The sequence below is a fragment of the Bactrocera latifrons genome, unplaced genomic scaffold (genome assembly GCF_001853355.1).
Source record: "Bactrocera latifrons isolate USDA-ARS-PBARC rearing strain unplaced genomic scaffold, ASM185335v1 scaffold_102, whole genome shotgun sequence".
NCBI lineage: Eukaryota > Metazoa > Arthropoda > Insecta > Diptera > Tephritidae > Bactrocera > Bactrocera latifrons.
The window spans coordinates 1,151,836-1,177,792 of record NW_017534431.1 but is presented as its reverse complement, the minus strand read 5'-3'; the positions used below and the strand labels follow the sequence as shown (position 1 = coordinate 1,177,792).

The following is a 25,957-nucleotide window of genomic DNA, read 5'->3' as shown; positions in this document are numbered from 1 at the left end:
AATACGGCATATTTTACAGTACTACTACGATAAAGGCAAAAATGCATCTCAAGCCGCCAATAAAATTTGTGCAGTTTATGGACCCGATACAGTTTCTATTTCCACCGTACTAAGATGGTTTCAACGTTTTCGTCCTGGTGTAGAGGTGGTCGAAGATGCGCCACGCGCCGGAAGGCCTGTCGTCGAAAATTGCGATAAAATCGCTGAATTGGTCGAAAGAAACCGGTATAGTAGCAGCCGTAGCATCGGTCAAGAGCAGGGCATGAGTTTTATTGTTTTTTTTTTATGTGAACAATTGAAAAATCAATAAAAATACATCCAAAATGCCGCAAGACTTTTTTGACAACCTATTAAATATTTCCATTTAAATTTGAAGTTGAAGGTGTATATTCATTGAAAACCAGATCTATTTTAATGACTTTTTTTTAAGGAGTCTATGAAAATCAGTCACCCACTGTGCTTTACTTTAAAAGATGCTGAAACTTTAACCGGCTCTCCATGTTTTAATACGCTAAGTTTACTATTTTGCAAAGTCGGTAATATTAAATCGATTATATGGTTTAAGTATTATATATGATATTGAAATATATTCGCCATAGTCTTCTCCAGACGAAATTTGCTATATTGGCCAATATCTACTAAACAGTGACGAGTTAAAACTATATTGCATAATATACCGACGTTCTGGGAATTTTTGATTATGTTTTAGTTTTTAGAATACTTAAATACTTATAGTACATGTAAATCAATTGAAAACATCCAGAGAGTATTTATTTGTAGATCAGTGTAAGCAATGCAAATATATTGTCCAAAGAAAAAGTTGTTCATACATGTACTTTATTCCGATTGTTTAGTTTGTACCTGCATGTCAGCTATATGCTATATCTGAACAATTTCAAGTTTTTAAACGTAGAAAAATGATATGTATCTCTAAGATTGTGATTTCGAAGAGACATGAGCAATTTGAACTCAACTCGGCTAAAACGTATAATAAATGAAAAATAAATCCTCCAAATCCTGATTGGGTGATGCAGAAAAGTTTAACAATTACGCCAGACGGATTTGTTTGTGTATTGAGTTAAGCTTTTCCAAGCATAAGTTTGTGCTTATCTTGCTTTAAGCAAAAATCGAATACATGTTGCTGCTGCACTGACGCAAATGCATTTATACAGACATACTGCATGCAAAACTGAAATCGCATTTTATAGCTGCTGAGTAATCAATGATTTTAATATAAATATTAATGTAAAAATATTTCCAATATTTAAATTTGTCATAGATTTTCCACAGTTTTTATATAACATGAGAATACAAAAACTCCTTCTGTTGTAACTGTTCTTTATTAAGATTAGGAGCCATTTGTTTGCACAAGATCGTCTCTGCTAGGAAGGCTTAAATTGTTTTATCATTTTGGTCAGTGTTTCCCAGTAATTGCGCTGGGCTGCTGGTCATTTTTAAATTGTTTCTAAACAATTACAATGAACTTCCGAAGGCAATGAAATGAAATGGCCGTTATAGACGAAAAAATTGTTTTTAATAGCCATAAAATCAGATTGACCGATATCGTTTTGGATATATTAGTCATTCATCAAAATGATTCTCAAAACAGTACAAACAAGGAAACACACTATTTTTGCTTTTAAGTTTCAAGAAAATGATCACTGGATAAACATTTAACAAAAATATATAGTCATCGATCGGTGTATTACCTTGGATGACACATAGATTCGGTCACTTCTCATCTGTCCTACCATTTTTAAATAGATAGATACCAATCTGGACACAGTAGATACAACACATATACACTTTCTTGGTTGGTTTGGACGTGAAACGTCTTTAAAATCGCGCCGAAACATACGGGTACCATGTTTAAAAAGTGGACCGTAACGAAAAGGTATATAGTATATCATCGTACCTTAATAATTACAAAACTTTTAGTCTTAGAAACAAAAATTTGGTGTGAATATTTCGCTTATATCGTCAGCTCGCTGTTATGACATTAAGTTCGTGAGGGGATCGAGGGGGGCGGCGGGGGAGGCATACTGCGTTATCGGGCTATGGGCCACGCATAGGTACCCCAAAGTCCGGCGCCGAGCGAGCGAGACGGCTTCGGGAACGTCGCAAATATGGAATGGAATACCTACATATACTTATGGACGTAACGAATAAACAGACGATCTATATATCTATTGGATCTGCCACGGAACTGAGAGATGTCAATATCAGTAGAAGTGAAGAAATGTAAAATCATTGGCGTTCAGCGGGCAAACGCTTTAAAACGGTATTTGTAGCCAATCCCTTTGGTTTATCTTGCAGCGTTTGTGATCGATTTTGGTTCGAAAGAGGCTTAAAGAAAGTGAGACATCGCAACATTTCTTTCCTTCAAACAAAATTCGCTTATGTAGTACCTGTAGTTGTTCATTTATGCAAATTCATCGATTACGCTACGAAGGTAACTATGGTAGAGTCGGCCAGGTAATCAATGTACCTGTCGATGTTAACAACATGGTGCAGCAATTACTGAGGCGGATAGACGACGATTTTGCTTTTAATGTCAACATAAAAAAGAAACTTATTCATAAATTGAATTACTTGAGTGGTTTCGTACGTAGATCAGTTATCAAGGCCTGGCTGCGTTATGACTATATCGGGCTCGAATTTCAGATTGAGTCTGTCGACCTCAACTTTGCCAAAGAATCTGAAATCCTGCTGGAACGACAACATACATTGCTATGGAATGGGGAACAATACTTGGATATTGCTCCGGGACAGAACTCATCTCCGAGTTTTACTTTAAAAGCAATTCGCTAACATAGACGTTTCACGTTAAAACCAACGGCCTTGTGCTCCGGCAAATCTGGGTAAAAATTTGTATATACGGATAGAGGAGGTTCTTCAGATTAAGATAACATATATATACAAATATATTTGCCGCTGACTTATAGTTTTTGAGATAATTGTATGTAAGATTCAACTAGTCAAACTATTAGACAATTGAAACCGGTGAGGATGCACATCACAACAATTATTCCAAGAACTTTACAAAGTCCCTTTGATTCCTTTGATTCAACTGGGTTAAATGATAAATGATGTGTAGTGATAACAAGCGACGCATAATAGCTACAGGTCACAGTAAATTAATCAAAATTCAATCTTTCTATCCAGAGATTTTCTTAGTCTGAAGAATATAAGTACAGAAAATTATGCAAATACGTGCTCATATTATTGAAATGCAAAATTTTGCTTCATGGAAATAGTATTTAATTAAGCATAGCGCCATCTGTGTTTCAATAATTTTTAAATTATCTTATACTCTATTTCTCTGCTTCTCTCGTACACCATTTACTTTCACAAAGTGATAATTGTGGAAGATAATTCTGTATACCTAGTCAAAAATCGTAGTTTTAAATGTTTAACCTCGGCATTTGACGACGGATATCTTCAATTTCATTTTTGCATTTCTTTGGCTCTTAACGTTGCGCTGCCCCATCTGTCGTTGAAATTTTAGTATCCCTATCAATATCGAAACTCGGCAACTCTACCAAATCATATGTTCTAAGTTCAATATAATTTGTTTTGAAGTATATAATTCATTTATAAGAGTTAATAAATATTGAATTCAGAACAACTAACTAAAAGCTTATTTGTGGTGTTTATTTTTAACTTTAATACATATCGATGGACTTTCCATGCAGTCCTAAGGAACAACCGCCTGATCTAAGAATATCCGATTGCAGCAGTGACGAAGAGAATACGTTATTTTCGCGCCATAATTTGTCTAAATCCAGTGATACTGCAGCGCTAGATATAACGTGGAGTAGTGATGATGAGTTGTCCACAAAAAATTTCCAAAGCTTTATCAATACAAGCTGCTTCGACAATGGTGCCGCAACACCTCTTAGTAGAAGGTATTCGCGGTCAGCCAGAAAATCGAAATTGCCTAACGTGGGTATTAAGCGTAAATTGAGTAAAGTCATCGGAAAGCAAGGTCAAGTGAGAACCACTTTGGGTAACAGAAATATTCCTTTACACAATAATTCCATTAACAGCTCGCCGTGGTGTAAGGTGCGCAAGACATTTTCAATATTACGTTGTCAAAGTAGCATCCCAGAAAGTTGTTTACCAACTGAACAACAACAAAAAACACCGACAAAAAACTGTTTGTCCCAATATGATTCGGTAGAAACATCAATTGATTGGTCATCTTCTTCATCAGAAACTGGTTCACCAACGCGCACACCCAAAAAGGCCATATCGGAAACTCAAAAGAGCACAGCACCCACAGAGTTGGAATTATTAGTAGCGCTAATTGAACGTGAAAACCCTGCAGCCAAAGTTAAAGCTCACCCAACGGCATTTAATCAAAAGAAGAAGCGATATGTTCAAGGCGGGTATGCGGAACGTTTGCAAAAATTGGAGGAAGCAAATCGCATAGAGCGTAATTTCTTACGAAACGATCAACAATTGGGCCTACAGAATGGTACGCATATGTGTGTGTTAGAATTGAATAAAGCTTATGGCGTGCACATAGCAACCGTGAAGTTGGAGCAGTGCTATGAAAACGCTATAAATTGGGATTCTTCTGCAAATGTTCGGATTATAATTGATGCAGACACTGCAGCACATGTAAAGATAGGCAGCAGAATAGAAGCTTTCTTTGATGCAACCATTGCGCCATATACTTTAAAAACTGTAGGCGGGGAAACTAAAGAAATAATATATGTGCAACCACATAAATTGCTGCTCCTATAAGTATAAATTTTGTTATAAAAATAAAAATAATAGTATAATTGTAGTTTATGTTATTGATGAATTAATTTTGTTTACTACTTTTAAGTTCAGTTTGTATAAAGTTTTATAATCTAAGTATGCTAAATAAATAAAATTTTCAATATGATTCGCTTTACTATAACTTCATACGTTATTTAGGGTATACAAATATTCTTTCTTCAAATTTATTAACTTATCACAGCCACTCGATAAGTGCTTGATTGTACAGGCTTTAGTTGATAAAACATACATACGAGTAGAAGTATGTATTCACTCAAAAACGACATCTACTCGAGTTTATTACATTTGGTCATGCTGAATTCGGTGAAATTTTACTTTTTGTTGTCAGTTGGAGACGTGTCATAAAGTGACATAAAATAACTTTTCGCTGTTAAAAAAAAAAAAAAAAGTAATACGGTTTGCGCTTTTAGTTAGCGTAGATACTGCGTTTTTAATTGCATTGACGATACAATGACCTCTGTGCATGAACGTTTTGTTTATAAGTAGTCTATAAATCAGCCAATAGAATTCCGCAGCTGCTGACCGCGTACGATAATTATCGTAACAAATATTACCTCATCGTCACGCAACCAAGTTTATGGCAACTTGATGACAACGCGATAAGCGCTGGTACACCAACAGCAAACATTGAAAAACATTGGTAATGCTTGCAGCTGGTGGCGCTTACTATAAATAGTCAAAGTAATGAAAGTGAAAACAAATTCAGGAAGGAGCAAAGCAGCAGTTGATAATACAGAGCGTTATATGAGAGAAAATCGGCGTGCAAAGGATATATGCAGTGCGCATGCCCTCACATGAGTGTAGGTTGGAAGCCCAACTATTTGCTTCCAGTTGTCATATGAGTGAATGATTGCTACTAACTGCCAATTGCTGTGGAATTTCGCTGTTATTCGGGAGTTGAGTGTATCAGCCTGTCATTCAGTCGGTTAGTCTGCCAAACGACCAGGAAATACCTAAACGTAGAGCTATTTTAATTGTGAGCATACATATGGATGATTGTGTGTGACGACTTCCAATGAGAAAAGTGGAAGATGAAATTTGAAAAGAAATTTTCAACGCAACCACACGAAATCGATAAGTTCGCAGGAAAATCAGATATTTTCAGACAGCGCGACCGTATTTTTCGCTGAAAAATTTGCTAAAATTGGTGAAAAAATTTATTTTTGTTAAGAAATTATAATATTTAACAGAAGTGGTGCTGACAAGTGTGAAAATCTATAGTGTAACGAATATTATAAGCAATTTGTTTAAATGAGAAGACAACAACACAACGAAGTGGATATGTCGAAGAAAAGTGTTAGCACAATATTATATATTAAATAAATGCAATTTCGCCTGCTAGTGTGAAAGCATTAATTATTTAGTGCAAATCCAATAACTGCATACATAAAAAAGAAATTAATTTTATGCTCCTATATAAATATATGTACATATATACGACGTATTTAAACTAAATGCTTGTGCGATACTTTTGCTTGCAGAAAAATCATTATTTTGTCGAAAAAATCGAGAAATTGGATATTTGCATGTAAACTACGCTAAAGGAAACGAAACAGCGGTGTTTTGATTTACAGTTTTAAATCTCTTTTTCAGCACATTACATAAAGTGTGTATGTGAAGTGCTTTTTAGTGCTATGCTACGTTGCTAGTTCAATATTTTTTCCACTTTCGCATAAGCGCTACAGTATACGCGCCTCTGCACGGCTTTGCCGTCGGATACATGTGCTTATATAATAACTCGAAAATTTCCTATCGCGCAGTATATCCTTTTTATTATATATTGTTTGTGTGATTGTACTCACTCATACTTCTAGTGCCTTGTGCCTCTCTTAACCAAAAAAAAAAAAACAAAAAAAACAAAGTAAAACGAAACAACAACAAACAAACTAATCAAAACGCTTTCTGCTAAGCTATGAATATTTGTGTGTCATTACTACTCGTTATTTTCTTATTTCCTTATGATTTTCATTTCCTTTTTCCTTTGATATTCCATTAGCTATTATGTCCGCATTTTAATTGAAAATAGTCGTTTGCTAAGGGTAAAAAGTAAAATAACCTAATTCTATCAACTGCGTCACTAACGCAATATCACAACAAAAAATAAAAAAGAAAAAACAATTAGAGTAATATTTTTCCAAATCTATCTTGAAGTGGTTGCGCTGAGTGCAGTTCCAAGCAAACACACTCGAAAATGCAGCCCCCGCCACGTAAGGTAAGTTCCGCCCCCATGAATTTGGCCGAAAAAATTTATGTATGTGTATTAAAATGTACGTTTCACTCGTGTTAATGTGTGTGTTGTTTTGTAGAGTACTGTTTATTCCCCCCTTTTTGTTAACATTTTCGATGTTGCCATTTACTGTTTCGTGTTTAGTTGGTTTTTACCCAGACGGGAAGGCGTGAAAGTAGACACCCACGTGTTTATTTTTCTGCAATTATTTCTTCAACTTTAGTTACAACACTTATGTATATATAGAAAAGTTGTATATGCACTTTTTAATTACTTAGTGAAAAGTATAGTTTCTAATAAAAATAAATCCATAGTTATTACTACAGAAGACTTTAGTAATCTGTATCTTGCGTTGTAAAGGATAAAAAAAAAAAAAAAAAAAAATACATGTTTAAAGAAAAAAACACAGAAACTTCAAATTTATTGGGTATTATTTATTATAATCAATGGTCCTTCCGTTGAAGCTATTTGGCGAATGACACGCGTAATGTTTTGCTCCATGGCCTGAATGGAAGTGTGATTGTCCGCATATATGTACTTTAGAATGTAAAATGCGCCAAGTCGTTAAAAGCTACAACAATATCACTAAAAAATTGTGGTTGTGACTTAAACCTTACGGCTATATACAGTCCACCTCGTTTTAAAATTACAGAAATTGAATTTAAAGACTTTTTTGGAATACTAGGTCAAATATTTCTAGCAGATGGAGATTACAACGCAAAGCACACGTACTGGGGCTCACGTCTTATTATTCCGAAAGGACGACAGCTGTATCAAACTGTTATAAATAGGCACAATAACCTTGAAATAATATCTCCTTGTAAGCCGACATATCGGCCTAGTGATCGTAAGAAAATACCAGATTTAATTTATTTTGCTGTAATGAAAAATATAGATAAATCGCGCATAACAGGTGATACATGTACTGATCTATCTTCTGATAACTCTCCTGTAATAATAAAGTTATGTGAACAACCCATACGCGTTCATCCAAAAGTGGCTCTTCTTATAAAACAAATTGGCTAAAATATAAAAAATACGTGAGTAGCCAAATTAATATTGGGTACAAAATAAATACAGTAAGAGATATTGATAAAAGCATACCAGAAGTCAATGATATAATAACCAGCGCAGATGTCTTAGCAAACACCAAACAAAAACTATAAGCCGCTTGGTCCCAGAAAAATCACAAATAGACAAACCGCTCCTCTTCCACGCAACTTCAACTGAAATCTGATGTACGTAAATTAAAAAAAGCGCTTAAACGTGAGGAAGAATTGAACACCGAAATGTGTGTAAAGAAGCTGTGTCCAAGTTCAAACAAAAGTCCATGAAGCCACCAACTGACTCCAACATGTCTACAAGAGGCTTGGGTGGAAATTGGGCTCGAAGTGACAAGGAAAAGGCTAATTGCTTTGCAAATCACCTAGAAAAGGTATTTCAACCCAATTTGCCAAAGAACAACTTTAAGCTGTCAATCTTTCCCAACACAGCTAAAGAGTCGCTCAAATCTCTTAAGACTTCACGCTTTGAAATTATTGGTATCATCAAAGAACTTAATCCAAAAAAGTCGCCGGTACATGATAATATTTCCCTAAAAATGCTAATTGAGTTAGCAATTATTGCTGTAGAGGTGCTCTCTTTGCTCTTCAATGCAATTCTTAGTTTCGGATATTATCCAATTTCATGAAAAAGTCGCAGATTATCTTGATAAATAAACCTAGGAAAGACTTAACACAGACCATGACTGATTGATGATCTTCCCTGTCTTTTAAAAGTATTTGAAAAAGTATTACTATCAAAGATGTCTTCTTTCCTGCACGAAAATAATACAATACCAATGCATCAATTCGGTGTTCCTGCGAAACATGGCAGAATAGAGCAAGTAAATAGAATTACTAACGAGATAAGGAAAGCATTTGAGCACAGGGAGTACTTCAGCAATATTTCTTGATGAAGCTCAGGCGTTCGATAAGGTGTGGCACGAAGGTCTTTTATACGAGATTAAAAAAATTCTACCTTGTATAAAATTGTATAATACATTAGAGTCTTATTTAAAAAATGGAAAAATTATGATAAAAGTGGGAGATTTCATATCTGATGAACGACAGATAATAGCTGGTGTACCCCATGGCAGTGTTTTAGGCCCAACACTATAAATCATCATTACAATAGATCTTCCAACAGCCAATAATGTATTAACTTCAACTTTTGCGGATGACGCCGCTTTAGTGAATTATAACATGAGGTACGATCTGTGCAACTTATATAGACATAATACAAAGGTTCCAATCAAAAATGCTTAGATCAATCACGTGTTCGCCGTGGTACATGCGTAACGAAAATATCCATAAATACCTTGGTATCCCTATGGTAAAGAAATAATTAGAAGACAGCAGAATTAAATACATATCTAAACTCCAAGTACACCCAAACCCTTTGGCTAATGCTTTGATACATTCGTCCGATCAAACACGACTTAAAAGAGGAGATATGCCTGCGTATTAAAGAGCGACGTATCACCAAAACCGCTCAATCACTTGCTTGAGCCTGTCTAGATTTTAAATAGAGTTAAGATTTTATAACTTATTGTTAGGCTTTAAGAAAAAGCAGATCCAATAAATAAAATAATTAAAAAAAAAAAAAAAAAAAAATTAAAAAAAGTCGTTACATACGTCAGTCCTCCAGATAGGTGATGGTGTTTCGAATCACGCTCAGTATGCCGACTGTGTTGTCAATAAGACGTGAGAAGTGAGAAACATATTCTTTGCAGAACGTTGTTCAGGCGTAAGTCTTTCCATGATGAAATGCCAAGCAATACTGAGCAAAAATAAAATGGCAGCTTGACACGATACATGCGTGATCTGACAAAAAATACTATTGAAAAAGCTACCTCTCCTTGGATCACCTGTTGGAAGGATACAGGTTTGTCATTATGTTTCGTGCTAATGATCTTCGCGGCTGTTGTAACATACCCAATATTCTCTTCTAAGGCTGCAATGCTCTCAGGCTCATCTGCTTAGACAAGTGCCTCCACATAACCCCACAAAAATAGTTCAGCATGCTAAATCGCTCCATCTTAGAGTCTACGCCACGCTCATGACGCGAGATAATGTGCTCACAAAATTTTTGTCAATAAAGTGATCGTTTCGTTGGAATCAAAGGTTGTCCACATCAACACGTTCAATTCATTCGGCACTTCTCTGATACTCTGCTCCACCTCTCTGAAGATATGCATTATCCACCACAGTAAATAGTGCAAAACAAATCCAAGGCCGCCGAATTACCAACTTTGCTGGGTGATTATGTCGACCGAGTGTTGGACGCAGCACGAAATGAATGAATATTTTCGTAATAAATTTTTACGATTTGTAAACGTTATCCCAGAGTAACTCTGTTACAGTAAATGGCGTTAGAATTATAAGAAGTTTTGTAAAAATTTAACTTGTCTTCAATTCTTTAAGAGCGCGTGAAATATGGATTTCAATCAAGAATAAATTACGCTGCATATTAAAGTTTATCTTCGATAAATCGAAAACACAAGTCAAGCGCCCAGATCTACAAGCTGTGGCCAATAAGTAGAACAATTTTCCTCTTATTAACCACAGCTTCCATTAGGAAAACGGCAGTGTACGTACATCGATAATAACTCGCCGGAAGCTGTGGAAGCTACAAAATTTATTAAAAAAAATTTAAGCCAGTAATATCGGCAAATTACATACTTACGTTCATCGCTAAAGTTGCTTCAAAGAGAAAAATGGTTTTAAGTGCTTCTTACTCCGCAAGATAATAATTGTATTATTATTTTTCATTTAATAAATAAATAAATAAAAATAAATGATCTGGTGCAACTATCGGACCTGAATATTTTGAAAATTTCATTATTTATTGATAAATTGTGGTATTGAAACTATGTATTATGTTTTATCAATCTTAAAATAATTCTGCTCCTTGTAAGTGTATATTTAATTTTGCCAACGAATCAAAAGTGAAGAATTAACGACAAAAAAATTGTAGTTCCAGTTATAATGTTATTATGCGGTATACGCATTGAAGTATGAGTTGATTAATCGATCATAATGAAGATGCTTTTGTAGAATCAAGGAATCCATAATTACCCCGCAATATCTTTCAAAATTTTATAATCACACCTCATTCAACAGTATATATCATACACTATTTTATACACTCAAGATCAAACTTGACCAGAAGTGGTCCATTTAAACTGCAGGTACAAGCCAAATCAATAATATTTTTATTGTTATCTTGGTACAACTGTTATTTACATTCATGTGAATGTTTCACCTACATACTTATGTCAATTAGTGTGTATTTGTTTACGACGCGAATAGTTTGTCTGACGATTTTTATATATTGGGTCAATGGCAGAAAAAAAGTTTGGCAGAGAGGACACCCCAAAGGTTCTCAATCGGATTCAAGTCCTGACTTAAGGCGGGCCAGTGCAACACAGATATTTTTCGCTCTGTAAAAAAGGATTTGGTTACCTGAGCTGTGTGTATTGATGCATTGTCCTGTTGAAAAGTCATTTCCCAGGAGACCCACATACATTTAAGCATTCACTCGGGTAGATATGTAGCCCATAGATGACTTTCCCTATAGCAGAACATAGCCCATACCATCACACTGCCACCGCCAAACAATCCCTCGCTTAAAAGAGGACGATGATCTTGGTGCACATCTCTACAATATCTTTTGCAACTATCAGGCCCATCTAAATTGAACATCCTTTCATCACTATGCCATTTTTAATTATAGGAAGAGGTCGAGTTGCATGAGACAAGTTTTCAATGACTTCCAGCCCCGCACTGAATGCTTTGTGCCATTCAAATGCTTGAGTTTGTAATAAAATATATTCTCAAAAACACTTCTGTAGAACTTTCAACGAATTCGTAGTTGTGATTGAATTAAAACACATAAAATTTTAAGCAAATTTGTACTGTAGTTTTATGGCAACAACGGGTGAAATCAGTCTAAAGTCCGAGTCCTATATATTTATTTCAGTTTTATTTTAAACATACTTAGTTGAATTTGGTCTTTTTCACATGAGGACTCCATATGCAATATATTTCCTGGTTTACCTTTTCTATTTATCAACCAATATGTTTACATTGGGAGACACGGAGTTTAAGCCTAAATCCGACCGTATTAGTAATATCATAATATTAAAGCATTATTTGAAAGTGAAGTAGAATTTATACTAAATGATGCTGACCTGCATTTATCAAAATTTCATTGGTAAATATTATTCATATTGCTACTATATAAATTGAGTTCATCATCACATCTTGTCTCATGTAAAGGGGATTCTGAAAAATCGGTAAATGGTTTTGTTGCTCTAGATATAGGATCGATTTTAGATATAGTTACAATGTGTGTTCACAATGCTTGGCCATTTATTATTTAATCCTTATTATTTTCATTTTATATTGGAACGAAAAAGCTCAAAATTGTAATTAAAATCACCGGATAAATGATTTTTCAAAAAAATATATTTTACTTAGTTCGTAGGACGATCCTTAATTACTGTTGCAATATGAGCGCGAATTAATTTGGTGAATATTTAAATTTCTTTTAAAAAGAGCACTGTAAACAGGTCTCTTTGAACATGTTTCATTGTGCGAATTCTGATCTCACATTCATGAAGAGTATTATAACTGCCAATGAGACATGTCGGCAATCATCGGAATGGGTGAAAAAACGGGCCGAAACCACAAAAACCACGCCGAAGCCGCACAAAAATCAAGATGATGTTCATTGTTTTTTCGATATTCGTGGTTTGCTGCTATATTGAGGCGTTTGCGTGAGAACATCCGTCGAAATCGGCAGAAATTGTGGAAGAACAATTCATGGATTTTGCAAGATAATAATGCACCATGGCATCGAGCCACGATTTGTTATCGAATTTAAATCCAAAAACGCAATGAATACCAGCGATCACATACAGATCCATCAGACTTGGCTCTATGTAATTTTTTCCTTTGCACCAAACTGAAATTGCCGGTTCGTGAAACCGTGATCAGTCGAACGAAGAGATACAACAAAATTCGCTGAAGACCATCCTGAAACGTGCTTATAAAAGAGTTTCAAGATTTAGAAAAGTCATTGGCATAAGTATATTACATATGGTGGGGTCTACTTTGAAGGCAAAAAAGTTAATACTGATGAATAATTAAATATTTTTCCCTTTATTTTAAATTTCTGTGCCCTTTTTTCTCACAATATATTTCATTAAAACTTAAGTTCAAAATTTGATCTACAAGGTTTTAAGAGTAAGAGCCTAAACAACCTCGAAAAGTGAACCTTGATATTCAATTTAATTTCAGACATTAGAAAAGAATTGCTAACTATTCCATTCAGAACTTTTACCAAGAAACACCACGCATTTTTCTACGACTCGTAAGTAGATTCATAAGTTTTAAACGACTAGCGTATGGAGGAAGACTTAATCTAGAATCACATCGGGAATGCACTAAGTACAAAGTGCAAATTGTTTTTGTACCGAATCTAACTTGTCAGAATGGATTTGGTAACCAATGTTGTAAAAAGTGCTGTTAAAAAGCTTTACATAGTCGGTATATATTAAAATTTCTGAGAATTGTATGACATAAGAGATATCGTTAATAAATAAGAAGAACAGAATAGGATCAATATGACTACATTGTGGAAGAGTATCCTCAAATATCACTCGTTGTGTTCTATTATAAAAATAAGAAGATACCCATTGAAGAAATCTTGGCTGAAAGCCCTTTATAGAAAGCTCTGCTAAAGTCATGTGTGCTTGTATAACAACACTATGCTTGTGTTCTCTAAAACACATTGATACACGGTTTAAAAATTTAAGTAAATTTTTTAAAGTAGATTTCCAAGAAGAAGAAGACCGTTTACCATTTTCTAGTATGATAAAAAAGATGTACGTGATGGAAAATGTTTGAACTCAAATTCGTAATCAGAACTTCTCAAATACCTTACGAACTTCTTAGCTAATCGGTCGCAAATTTTTCCTTCAGATTCGTTGAGCAGTGTACATAATGGATCAAAATATAGAATATGAAGTAGTCTTACAACATGAGTAAAAATATTTCAAAATATTTGGAAAACCGAAAATTTCCATGTTATCAATTACTAATGAAACGTATTTTTTTTTTAAGTAAATTAAAATATATCGCAGATTATTTATTATCATTAATGCACTTTGTGTAAATACGAATATTTAGCATGTATGTTTCTTGCTTTATCTGATTTGCTTCTGCACTTTTAAAGAAATCTGCCTGAATAAGTGCTTTTATTATTTATATATACTAAATATAATTGTATTGCTTTTACATATTATAAACGTGTTCGTATGCTTAAATGTTTTTTTCCTGTACGTGCCGCTATTCAAATTAATGCTCATCGCACGCTCCAACATTTATAAATATTTTCTCTTTCACAGGGAAATTATGTGAAATTCTTAAAGAATTTACACACAGAGCAAGTGGCCAAATTGCAATTAAAGAATCAACATGAATGCGATTTGCTCGAGGACATACGACAGTTCACCATCAAACGCTCCGCCATTGAGAAATCCTACAGCGAATCGTTGCTGAAGATCTCTTCGCAGTATTTGAACAAAAAAATACCAAATATACCAGATATAAAAATGGAAGGAATGGAGGAGAGATGGTGAGTAGAGAGTAAAGTAATAACCTCTAGTTGTTTTCATTCGAAGACTTAAATTAGTGAACCACAATGGTATAGTGACTATATTTGTAATATATGTACATACGAGGGCGGTGAGAAAAGTACTTAACTGCAACACCAAATAGTAACACTATCGCAAGGTAGTACGAATAAGCGAATAGATTTACTATCTTGTACCTACTTGTTTCCATTTTAGTTTATATAAGTTTAATCGCGTAGTGCAATCATTGAGTACTTTGCTGCCATAAAAGATGACTCTTCCCGTGATGTCTACCTTAAACATTGTTTTAAAAAATTTCAACGCAAATCGCACGTCGGTTGTTGAGCTACACCAAGCTGTAACCGGAAAATAATGTGACAAAGGTCTTGACCTCGCATTAGTGGATTTTCGTTTAAACTGAGGGAGAATACTGAGTTAGTAGGTTGCTTAAAATACTGGACATGATAAATAGGGAGGCACGATAGGAATTGAGCGAAAAATAGTGCTTCCCTACATCAAAACGCTGTCGCCACAGTCAAATTATTCGAATCACACTACGAACTGTTGCTGCTTTCAACTTAAAAATGTGTGCCCTTTTTGTTTTCAAATTCATGCCATACATAAGTTAGATAATTCGCTATTTCTCTGAAATTTTGGTTTTCTTTGTAGGCTGGGAAGTTATCGAATCGACCTCCTATACTCATAGAAAAATATAATTAACATGTGTACATACATACATATAAGTAAGTGTTTATGATAATTGAGCTGTCCTTCCTTCCACAAATGTGTACTGTGTACAATTGTGTTTTTTTTTTTGTTGCTTTGATTGCTTTCAGTGTTAAAATATTTATAATAGTGCTGTCCATTGTTTATTCCAACGCCACTCAATTTATATCCTTGACCTTGACGCACAACAAAAATATAGTACCATATGCTGTTCATATTATACTAAAATATATATTATGTGTCCCAAAGTGCTCATGATTGCAGGTTTGGTAGGATTTAATTCATGTTGGTTCTTTTTCTTATTGTTGACGGTAAAATAGCTTACAAGTATATGAGGAAGTAAAAAAAATTTAAACAAATTTAAAAAATTATACTCAATGGGAACTAGGCTTTCAAAGCTTTAAACAAGGTTAAAAGACATTATTCTTACACATTCAATATTCATTTAAAAAGTCATAAATACAATGTCCTAAGCTTTTTCTTAACGGGTGCTTTGTGTTAGATGCTGCGAATTGCCACCTACATCTGTATGTGTACAAGTATTTGTATCAACATCCTTCACCTAAGTTGCTCTTTCATGTGAAGGTTTGTATGTGTGTTTGCAAACCTTCACATGAAAGAGCAATATGTAGGTATGAGATATATATTGGTAAGCAGAAATAAAGGAAGAAGAGTTACTGCTTATTTTAGATAGGATTCTTGGACATTTTAACTGTAAAAGCGGGTGAAGCTCGATACTGTGAAAATAAATTAAAGCACTTCAAATATTATCGACCCCATTCTGATTCACTCTGAGTAATGACAAGAAAAATGTTAATTTTGAATAATTCCTATTCGCATGAATTTATGACCTATGAAACATCAAACGCGGTGAAATAGTATGACGAATGACTGAATGATGTCATTAACAACTATATTTTGAATAGTTACTTGCTAGATGTCATTGTGGCGTCTTTATACAGCTGTATGCCGCCTTCATCTGTTTCTTTTGCAGGGATTAACATCATACATCTTAAGTGATTTTACTACGGTTAAGCTCTGCTACCATTAAAAAAAAATTTGTCGAATATTTTGTTCATCCATATATCATTATAAATCAAGTCCTACATTGTAAATGGGGGACAAAAATGCGAATTGAGAATACGATGCTTCAATAGATTTTGGCATAGATGCAGTTTGAACATAATATTAAGTGAAATATGTAATATGTATGCTAAATTTATGTTACATAGCTAAGATCGCTGTTCCTCGGCAGGTATTTAATATCCTTGCGTCTGCTAAAACCTCATAGGTTCTTTTATTATTATGACAACATTCTAACCGTGAACCTGTAGTCCCTTTGCTTTAAGTTGCCTGGTTTTAAGTTGTTTTCAACCACAAGACAGGAACATGGAATATTATCAAACTACACATAAATTACTGTTATTGTTAGCCTCCAGTAATCTTCCACAATGCTCGGAATGGAAAAGGCGAAAAAAGCTTTTTCCCTACGACCAATAAATGTGCTTTATCGACTGATTTTGTATTCAAAAATTGTCCAAATACTCCGAATACTTCTCACAGGGCCATTTATGATAGATAAAATATGATAAAAACAATAAATGATCTTAATCTTGATCGATCCGTTTGTAAGCTGTATGCAGCTCGATCTGCACAATTTCTCGGATATTGTACATTTGCCTCAGACATTTATCCACGCCAAATTTCGGGAATATATTTCGTCCAATTTCTCCATAAGAATCGGGTTTTGATCGTTCAGTATGACAACAATATGTTTTAATAGTCTTATTCTAACTATTTCTTCGCCGATTGTACCGTAATATTCCATACCGAATTACGTAAAGATTCTCCTCACATTACACAAATATCCATACAAGCATACATACTATATATATATATAGTATAACAATATGCCATTGTCCGCCGATATCGGAGGTTTCGACGAAAGAAAGGCTTTTTGTTAAAATTTCATATTAGTACTCCAAAACTTGAGGGACTAGATCGCGCATATACAGAGGAACAGGCAGACGGACATGGCTTAATCGACTAGGCTCATCATGCTGATCATTTATGTATACATATGTATATGTTGTATGGTCTCCGAAGTTTCCTTCTGAATGGTACAAAGTGTACCATGACATAGCATTCGCAATTAATTCCTCAAATTCCATTCTTATTGATGGAAACACAAAATATAATTGTCGCCAATCTCTTTAATCAGTTAATAATTGAATGATAGTAATAATTAAGAACCAATCTAAATTATGATATTTTCTTCGAACAGGAATATGTGGAGCGTTTGGCGTACGGTACTCGAAGAGAATGAGAAGTTAGCACGCGCCCGACTCGCAGCTATTGAAGTGTTCCAGCAGCAAATTGCTGACGAAGCTAAAGTGCTGCGCGATTACAAATTGGCCATTTCCAAAAAGTCACTCTCACAGATAGTGAATGTACAAAAGGAGTTGCACCTCAGCGTTTCCGATGTTGATAAGACAAAAAAGCAATATTTCGACGAGGAGCATTGCGCACATGATGTGCGTGATAAAGCAAGAGATATTGAAGAGAAACTGAAGAAAAAGAAGGGTTCATTCTTCCAATCGATCACTTCGCTGCAAAAGAATAGTGCACGTGTTACATCACGCAAAGAATTGTTGGAAGAGAAATCGACGGGCGCACGCAATGACTACATACTCAGTTTGGCGGCAGCGAATGCACATCAGAACCGTTACTTCACAGTCGATCTGCAGACAACGATGACCACTATGGAGAATTATGTATTTGAACGAGTAGCCGAGTACCTGACACTGATGGGTCGCACCGAATTGCTCACCTGTTCGGCCACACAGAATTCGTTCGGCAAAATACGTGATCAAGCACAGCAATTGACGCGCGAATACAATTTACAGTGCTGTTATCTCTTCTATCCAGTATTAAAACAACACATACAATATGACTTCGAACCGTGCGATAATGATCCGATAAGAAAGATCACCACCGAACATGAGTCGGCATCGGAGACACTTACGAAAGAGGCTAAGAATTTGGCGGGACGTGTAGTGAAGGAGAACGTCGCTATACGAGAGGCCGCAAAGAAATTAGCCATTTGTGTATCGCTACGGGATTCGGGACAACGCAGTGATCCGAACGATCCTAATGGACCAGATTTGGACACAAAAATTGAAGAGTTTAGGGATTTGATTCGCCGCTCTGAAACGGAGAAGGCAAAGGCTGAGGCATGTTTGCAAAGTTTGCGTGAGGGTGGCATTAATGTTGACGAATGGGTGCAGGAGGCAGAGATTATGGGCGTACAGGAGTTGGCACGCTCGGCCAGTTCCATCTCTATGCGTACAGATGCTTCTGGACAAGGGGTGAGTACAATGGATCATAAATGCAATAATTATCACTCCTGAAATAATAAAATTTTGTATTTGATCTATAGGAAAATCCAAGTTCGGACTCATTCTACGACAGCGACAAAGAGGACGCAGGCGGTACGCAGGCAGGTGTAGGCGCCAAGTCTAAAGTCGAGAAGGAGTTGTCGCGAGATAAGACATTTAGTGACAGCGATGAGGGTAAGTGGCAACCGTTATTAAAAATTTCTCTGTGCATAATTAAAATGATTTGTGTATTAAAATAGATGTGGAAGAACGTGTACCCGAGCCAATTGCAGCTCCTCCGATAATGGCCGCAGCTTCCGGTTGGGATGATCCCACTGAAGTTAACTGGGGTGCCGAGGAGGAGGAGGAGAAAGACGAATCCATTGTTCCTGAACCGAAGGAAGCTATTTTCAAATGCACTGCTTTATATAGCTACACTGTAAGAAATTTCGTTATGTATTATACTATGGTTATAAACCAAAAAAACTGCTTTTTCTAGGCTCAAAATCCAGACGAACTGACCATTGTAGAGAACGAACAGCTGGAGGTGATTGGCGAGGGTGATGGTGATGGCTGGTTGCGTGCACGCAATTATCGCGGTGAGGAAGGCTATGTGCCGCACAATTATCTGGACATCGAACAGGATACTGCCGTTAACGGTAGCTCAGGCAATCAATTGCGCTCACAAATCTCATTCTCATCTGTCGATTATACCGTTGACAATGAAGATCAAACCGTGGATTCCATGCAGTCACCCGATCAGGTCTCCGTCATAATGGCGCCACAGAAACGGAAGTCCGATATACTCTATTGTATAGCCTTGTATGACTACGATGCGACTGCCGAGGATGAGCTCACCTTTGAAGAGGGTCAAATTATTAAGATTGTTACAAAGACGGCGCATGGCGTAGACGATGGCTGGTGGGAGGGTGAATTAGATGGTAAATTTGGTAATTTTCCATCGTTGGTAGTTGAAGAGTGTGATGAGAATGGTGAACCGTTGTCGGAAGGTGGGGATGAGTCACCACCACCGACTGCACCGCCGAGTTTTGCGCTTCCACCCGCACCCGCACTACCGCCAGAGTACGCGCACGAACTGACTGAAGATATGTTCGAATCCCAGGATACGGCAGGTGAGTACGAGTTTTAGAGGCCTTTAATATGTATATCTTTGCATGCAATTATAAAGGGTGATCCATTTCGAGGTTCCCTATTAAAAAAAAAAAAAAAAACACAGAAACTTAAAATTTTATGGGTAATGTTAATTATCATTCAAAAGAATATTCATTGGCATTTATTTTTTGAAGATTTTCTCTACCAAATGTTGAAAGCTGTTACGTTTTGGATGAACCACCTATTGGGTCCAATTTTTCATGAGTCATTCGAGCAGTTTGATTGGCGTGATGTTTTGCTCCAAGGCATGAATCTAAGCGGGATTGTCCGCATAGACTTTAGGCTTTTCACATTGACAGTTAAGTTCTCACCGGTCTAACGGTGTGATACCACACGATCTTGGTGGCTAATCGACGGACCCAAAACGTGAAATTATCAATTATCTGCTCACCGAAGTGTTCTCTCAATAAATTCATAAATTGATGCGATTTTTGATGAAATATGAACCGATGCTTCCGCGGACCCACCAACCACACTACACCTTTTTTTCTGAATGAAATGACAACTCTTGAACCTCTTCACTTTGTTTTCGTCCCAAATGCGCCAATTTTGCTTGTTTATGTATCTTTTGAGCCAGAAATGGACCCAGTCGCTAAAAAATTTGACAAGAAATCGTCGGATCTTCTTGGAGCTTTCAAGAACCCAAACCATGTCGCTAGAGAAGGTTAAGCGCCTTCGGTTCTTTCACAGGCTGTATTTTGTACTCTTTGAATTTAAGATCTTGCTGTAAAATGGACCACGTCGTTCCGTTGCTGCAAACGGCGCCGAATCGCCCTCCCCGGCCTTCGTATTTTTTTCACTCGCGTGTGATCTGTCAAAAAAAAAAAAAAAAAAAAAATGCTATTGAAAAAAGGATCTCCACCTGGATCACCCGTTTTTAACATATACATTTTATTAATTAATTGTGTTTCTATTATTGGTTTAGATGATGACAGCGGCTATATACCGAACGGCGGCGCACCCAGTATGCCTCCACCAGGTAATTTAGTATATCCTTCAAGCATGCTCAATGAAATTTTCACTGCTCCTTTAGTACTTCTACACAACATTTTAACTTCACTTTATTATATTATAATATATTATGAATACTCCTGCTTCTATAATATCATTAGAGGTAAAATCCACGATACCCATCTTACTAATAATGTGCTAAAAAGTTTCCTATTTCCAATTTTTTCGAAAACAAAAAGTGAAGTGTATATTTCTTTTCATCAAACAGTGTTGGCATTTTAAGTGATCTTTGTTTTCCAAAACGATCAGATGTATTTGAATATTCCGTATTTGATAGCGATGTTTTGTGTATGTGTGTGTGTGTGTGCGTTTTGTAATCAAGCTTTTTCAGTTGCCGCAACAAAAGTACACGAATTTGCATTAATATTTGTACCCCGCACTGCATAACCAAAATTAACTCAATATCACTAAACAAATTCACCTGCATATGTGTTTGTGTGTATGTAATTTGCAATGTTTCTTTATGCATAAGTCGAATCACACGGCAAAGTTCACTTCACATAACACGCTTACACAATTTTTTAAGCAAATGTGCATTTAAATATTTGATTAAAAATATATTTTATTATTTATCATACTCGTATTGGTACTTTGTATTTGAAAAAAGTGCAAAGTAATAAAGCCAGCATCAAAAAGGGTAAATACTCGTAGTGTTTGCTTCGGGTTTTGCATTATAAATATTTAACATTTTCTCTCTGTAGGCAGTCCTGTACTCTTACTGTTTTCTTACTTTTTTAATTGAAAGTTTGTAGTATAAATATTCAAATTGTGTCTCAATACTGATTTTCTACTATGTTTGAGTATTCCTACCACAGAATAATGTAAAAATATTAGACATAAATTTGTAACAGGTTATAATTGGTATATGTGTTGATTATGTTTAATTTGTTTACATATCTTAAATATAAATTTCTAATATATTCTTATGATCGGTATATATTATAATTGAAATTTTAAATCGCGAACAAAGTTTTATAACAGTTTCAAAATGTGTTATTGATTAATATTAATTCAGAGGTAAACTTCATTTGTAGCATTACCCAAAGAAGATAAATAATTTCCACCTTTCCGAAATTTTGCACTCCAAACGCTATTAATATTGTGCCATAGAAAATATTAAATTCTTTTTTAATTGGTATGGGACTGTTTTTTTAGACGTGTGGTTTTCAAGGAGCAATATTTTTTTTTTTTGAGTTGGTCTTTTTGACAGCTGCCTCTTGATTTATACTCAGTTTGATTCTCTATTTTTTAATGAACAAACTTAATCCAGAAACACGTTCAATGTTAGGAATTGATCATCATGAACACCCCTGAATTTCACAAGAATTCTTGTTTTCAGCGAAAGGACCACTTTTTGTTTGAAAGAGTATTAATAAAGAGTATTAATAAAGAATATCGCATTCGGAGTGGTGATGAACCACTAACTATTGTTGATGCATCGTTAGAACTGATGGCAGAGGCAATCAGTACTTCACATTTCCTCAAAAACAGAAAAAAAAGCTTACATTGCTTTGGTCAATGGGGAATGGGGAACATGGCCATAAAGCCATGATTAATGATTTTTCGTGGCTGAACTTGCTATAAAGCCAACGAAGCAATAAATTTATTAAAGGAAAGCTTTGCTGAGCGCATTATCATGCGTCGTGAGCCTATAACATGGCCTTCAAGAAAAAACCGTTCTAGATTAAAACCCATAGGAGACGAAAGATAAAATAGGAAATAATAAGGGGAAAATTATTTGAGAGCGATCTGAAGCCGTGAATAGGAAGAGATTGAATTTTTAAGGGTTAAAAGTGGTTTATCTCTATTTCTGAAAAAACTGTACCTTTTTCGTTTTTGCATTTTGTTAGCAATTTTACCACAGTAATGTAAATATTTTTAATATAATCAGAAGGAAGATATCTCAGTGAATATAAATATGACTCGAGATTTTTTGATTGAAAATTTAGGGGTTTTTCGTTATTAGATCAATATAAGAAGAAAAAAAAGAAGCATTTTATGATGACATTAGAAGGTAGGTATATAAATTTTTAGTTTATGTGAAAAAAGCCTCTACAAACTTATATGCATATATATATATTGTGACAAAAAATTCAATAATTTTTATCATTCATTATTATTTATTTTGTCGCCTGCAAAGTAATCCCCACCAATTATAATACACTTATGCCAATGATTTTTCCAGTCCTCACAATACTTTTCATAGGCAGTTTTTGGGATAGCCTTCAGCTCCTTCAGCTAATTTTGTTATATCTTTTAGATCGACTGATCACGGGTTTACGGAATGGCAATTTCACTTTAGGGAACAAGTAAAAATTGTGGATACGGTGGTTAATCCATGTCACTCATTAAGTTTTTGTTTTAAATTCGGTCGCAATCGTGGCTCGATGGTGAACTACCACTTGTAAAATAAGTTAATTGCTCTTCCAAAATTCATTCCTTTTCGAAGGATGTTCTTACCACGTCTCAATACGGCCAAATAGAACTCGTTATTGACCCTCTGTCCCTCCGGAACAAATACATGATCCACCAATCCACGAATGACGAATAAAAACAGTGACCATCACTTTATTTTTTGAGCGGCTTTGGTGAGTTTTTTTTGGCTTCATCTTGTTTTTTCCCCTCAATTCCGATGATTGTTGACTTGTTTGCATACCGTCGGCAGTTATAATGCTCTCCATTAATGTGATTTCGGAATACGCCCAATCAAGCATGTCCAAAAAGGCCTGCTTATCGAACTTTTTTTTTTTAACAAAATTAGCTTTTTCGGGAGGAATCGACATATCTGTTGTTCTCTGTTCTCCAGGACGAGGCATTTTCAATGATCTCTCAACCGTCTATGAAGGATTTGTACCACTCGCAGACTTGTAATTTTGATAAAACTGAATCATTGTAAGCTTTTTCCAATATTCGGAACTATTCCGCAAAAGGACTTTAGATAAAAATACAAAATTTGAGAAATATTTTTTGGTCGATCTTTTTATTCCTTTTGTATATATTAAGTTGTCAAAAAGCATCTCAAGCCGCCAATAAAATTTGTGCAGTTTATGTACTCGATACAGTTTCCACTTCCACCGCACAACGATGGTTTCAACCTTTTCGTTCTGGCGTAGAGGTGGTCGAAGACCCACCCTCCGGAAGGCCTGTCGTCGAAAATTGCGATAAAATCGCTGATTTTGTCGAAAGAGACCGGTCGAAAGAGACCGGAGTAGCAGCCGTAGCATCGGTCAAGAGCTGGGCATGAGTCATCAAACCGTTATAAAATAAAAAAATAATAAAAAAAAATACCGCAACACTTTTTTGACAACCTAATATATAGAAATATCATTAACCCGGTTAATTTACAATGTATATAAGTAATAGATCTTTTCATTACCTACAATATTATCATATAACTTTTTTCTATAGAATCCTTAGTTTTGCCGGAAATCGAGATAAACTATTCCTATCCCTTAAAAATTCAACAATGCCCCCTTTTTATTTCTTGACCTCAGATTGTAAATTATTTTCCCTTAACGTTTGTTATTTTACCTTGTGTTTCCGATGATTTTCTTACTGCTATGATTTTTTTTTGGTTTCAAAAAATTGTCTGCCTTGGTATACGAGTAATATGTGTATTAAAATAAACATGATTCTAATCATTATGTTCATATATTGCTGAACTTCGTTTACTGAAGAATAGGGCGTAAATTCTCAGAAATTTTAGGTTATATGAATATTCGAAATAAGAAAAAATTAATCAGGGATAATAAATTATATATTCAGCTCGATATTTTCCAAATTAAAAAAAAAAATATATATATAATATATATATATATATATTTAGCCTATATATTAGTATTTATTTATATATTATTCGTAATAATACGTTTTATATTTTGCGCACGTTTCTCCTACATGTTTACATTACTATATAACAGTAACCTCTTAAATAATGTGTAAAATACTACTCTAAAAACTATAAAGTATGAATAAAATATATTTTTGGACAGGTACATGAGAAAAATAAATTTATAAAGTAGACAAATTTTAAATACAAATTAATTACCTACCTATATGTTAAGTAGCTTAAAATTTTACATAAATAATTAAAATATTCTTTTATTATACTATTTGTATGTGTCCATGTCAATATATCTTCCTAATTTAAAAGTAGTGTATTAGAAACCATGTTCTGCTACCGCTAATTTTGCTCCTCTCAATTTTGCTAAATACGCAAATAAAATAAATAAACTTACTAGCAAAAGATTTTTCAACAGACTTGAAACATGTTAACATTAATAAATCCTCTCTCATTTAATGCACTCAGTACTCATACAAGAGCCTGGAATGGAGGTAAATGGTGCAAGCTTTACTTTGTAATAATTAAAATTTTTCAGTATATACTCATCTTATTAACTCTAAAAAATTGCTCTCTACGCTAAGCTTGTACAATTAAAAACATTTCTCTTATTTGTTTTAAAGGACGATATCAGCGACGATGGTAATCCACCACCATCGCTGCCGCCGCCGGCTTTAAATGTCGGACCCAGCAAGGAAGGTAATTCTCTAAATTTAGGTATGGCACAAATAATTGTTACTGCCGCAACCCCAATGGTTGAAGACGGCACAGATAAATCTTTCCCTCCGGTAGGAGAGAGTGATGGAGGTAGAGCAGCTGCAGCAACAGCGAAAACTGCCGGCAGCGATGATGACAAACCGGTTAAACAGAAAAAGGTGGAACCGAAACACGTGGTGCAAGCAGCAGCTGATGAAAATGAGAATCACGAGGGTAAGCTGAACTTAATAAATTGTGCGTGCGTGCTCCTTCTTTGGGAGGTGGATATCCGCTTTGAGTGGGGATTCTTAAGGAATAAGAGTCACAATAAAAAAWGARAAATAATCTAGGGGGAAGGAAGTTCAAAAGCTATCTCAGTACGTCTCTTGGGAGGAGATATCATCATCAATGGTGATGAAATATTCCCCCGAAAA

At 35.2% G+C, this 25,957-nt stretch overlaps 1 protein-coding gene across 8 annotated transcripts in view; it reads left to right on the top strand.

Annotated features, from left to right (window-relative positions):
- The first annotated feature begins 5,192 nt into the window (after positions 1 to 5,192).
- LOC108968102 (F-BAR and double SH3 domains protein 2) overlaps positions 5,193 to 25,957 on the top strand; it is a 23,578-nt gene continuing 2,813 nt past the window's right edge. The window contains exons 1-11 of one of the 8 annotated variants that reach the window (XM_018931901.1): positions 5,193 to 5,938; positions 6,788 to 7,003; positions 14,472 to 14,701; positions 17,710 to 18,793; positions 18,865 to 18,997; positions 19,063 to 19,241; positions 19,302 to 19,935; positions 20,901 to 20,954; positions 21,594 to 21,623; positions 25,296 to 25,321; positions 25,451 to 25,757. In XM_018931901.1, coding sequence (XP_018787446.1) covers positions 6,983 to 7,003; positions 14,472 to 14,701; positions 17,710 to 18,793; positions 18,865 to 18,997; positions 19,063 to 19,241; positions 19,302 to 19,935; positions 20,901 to 20,954; positions 21,594 to 21,623; positions 25,296 to 25,321; positions 25,451 to 25,757 — 2,698 coding nt within the window. In that variant the 5' untranslated portion in view covers positions 5,193 to 5,938; positions 6,788 to 6,982. Of the gene's footprint in view, positions 6,088 to 6,787; positions 7,004 to 14,471; positions 14,702 to 17,709; positions 18,794 to 18,864; positions 18,998 to 19,062; positions 19,242 to 19,301; positions 19,936 to 20,900; positions 20,955 to 21,593; positions 21,624 to 25,295; positions 25,322 to 25,450; positions 25,758 to 25,957 lie in introns of all 8 variants that reach the window. The other 7 variants (XM_018931932.1, XM_018931926.1, XM_018931937.1 and 4 more) reach the window with 7 other exon arrangements.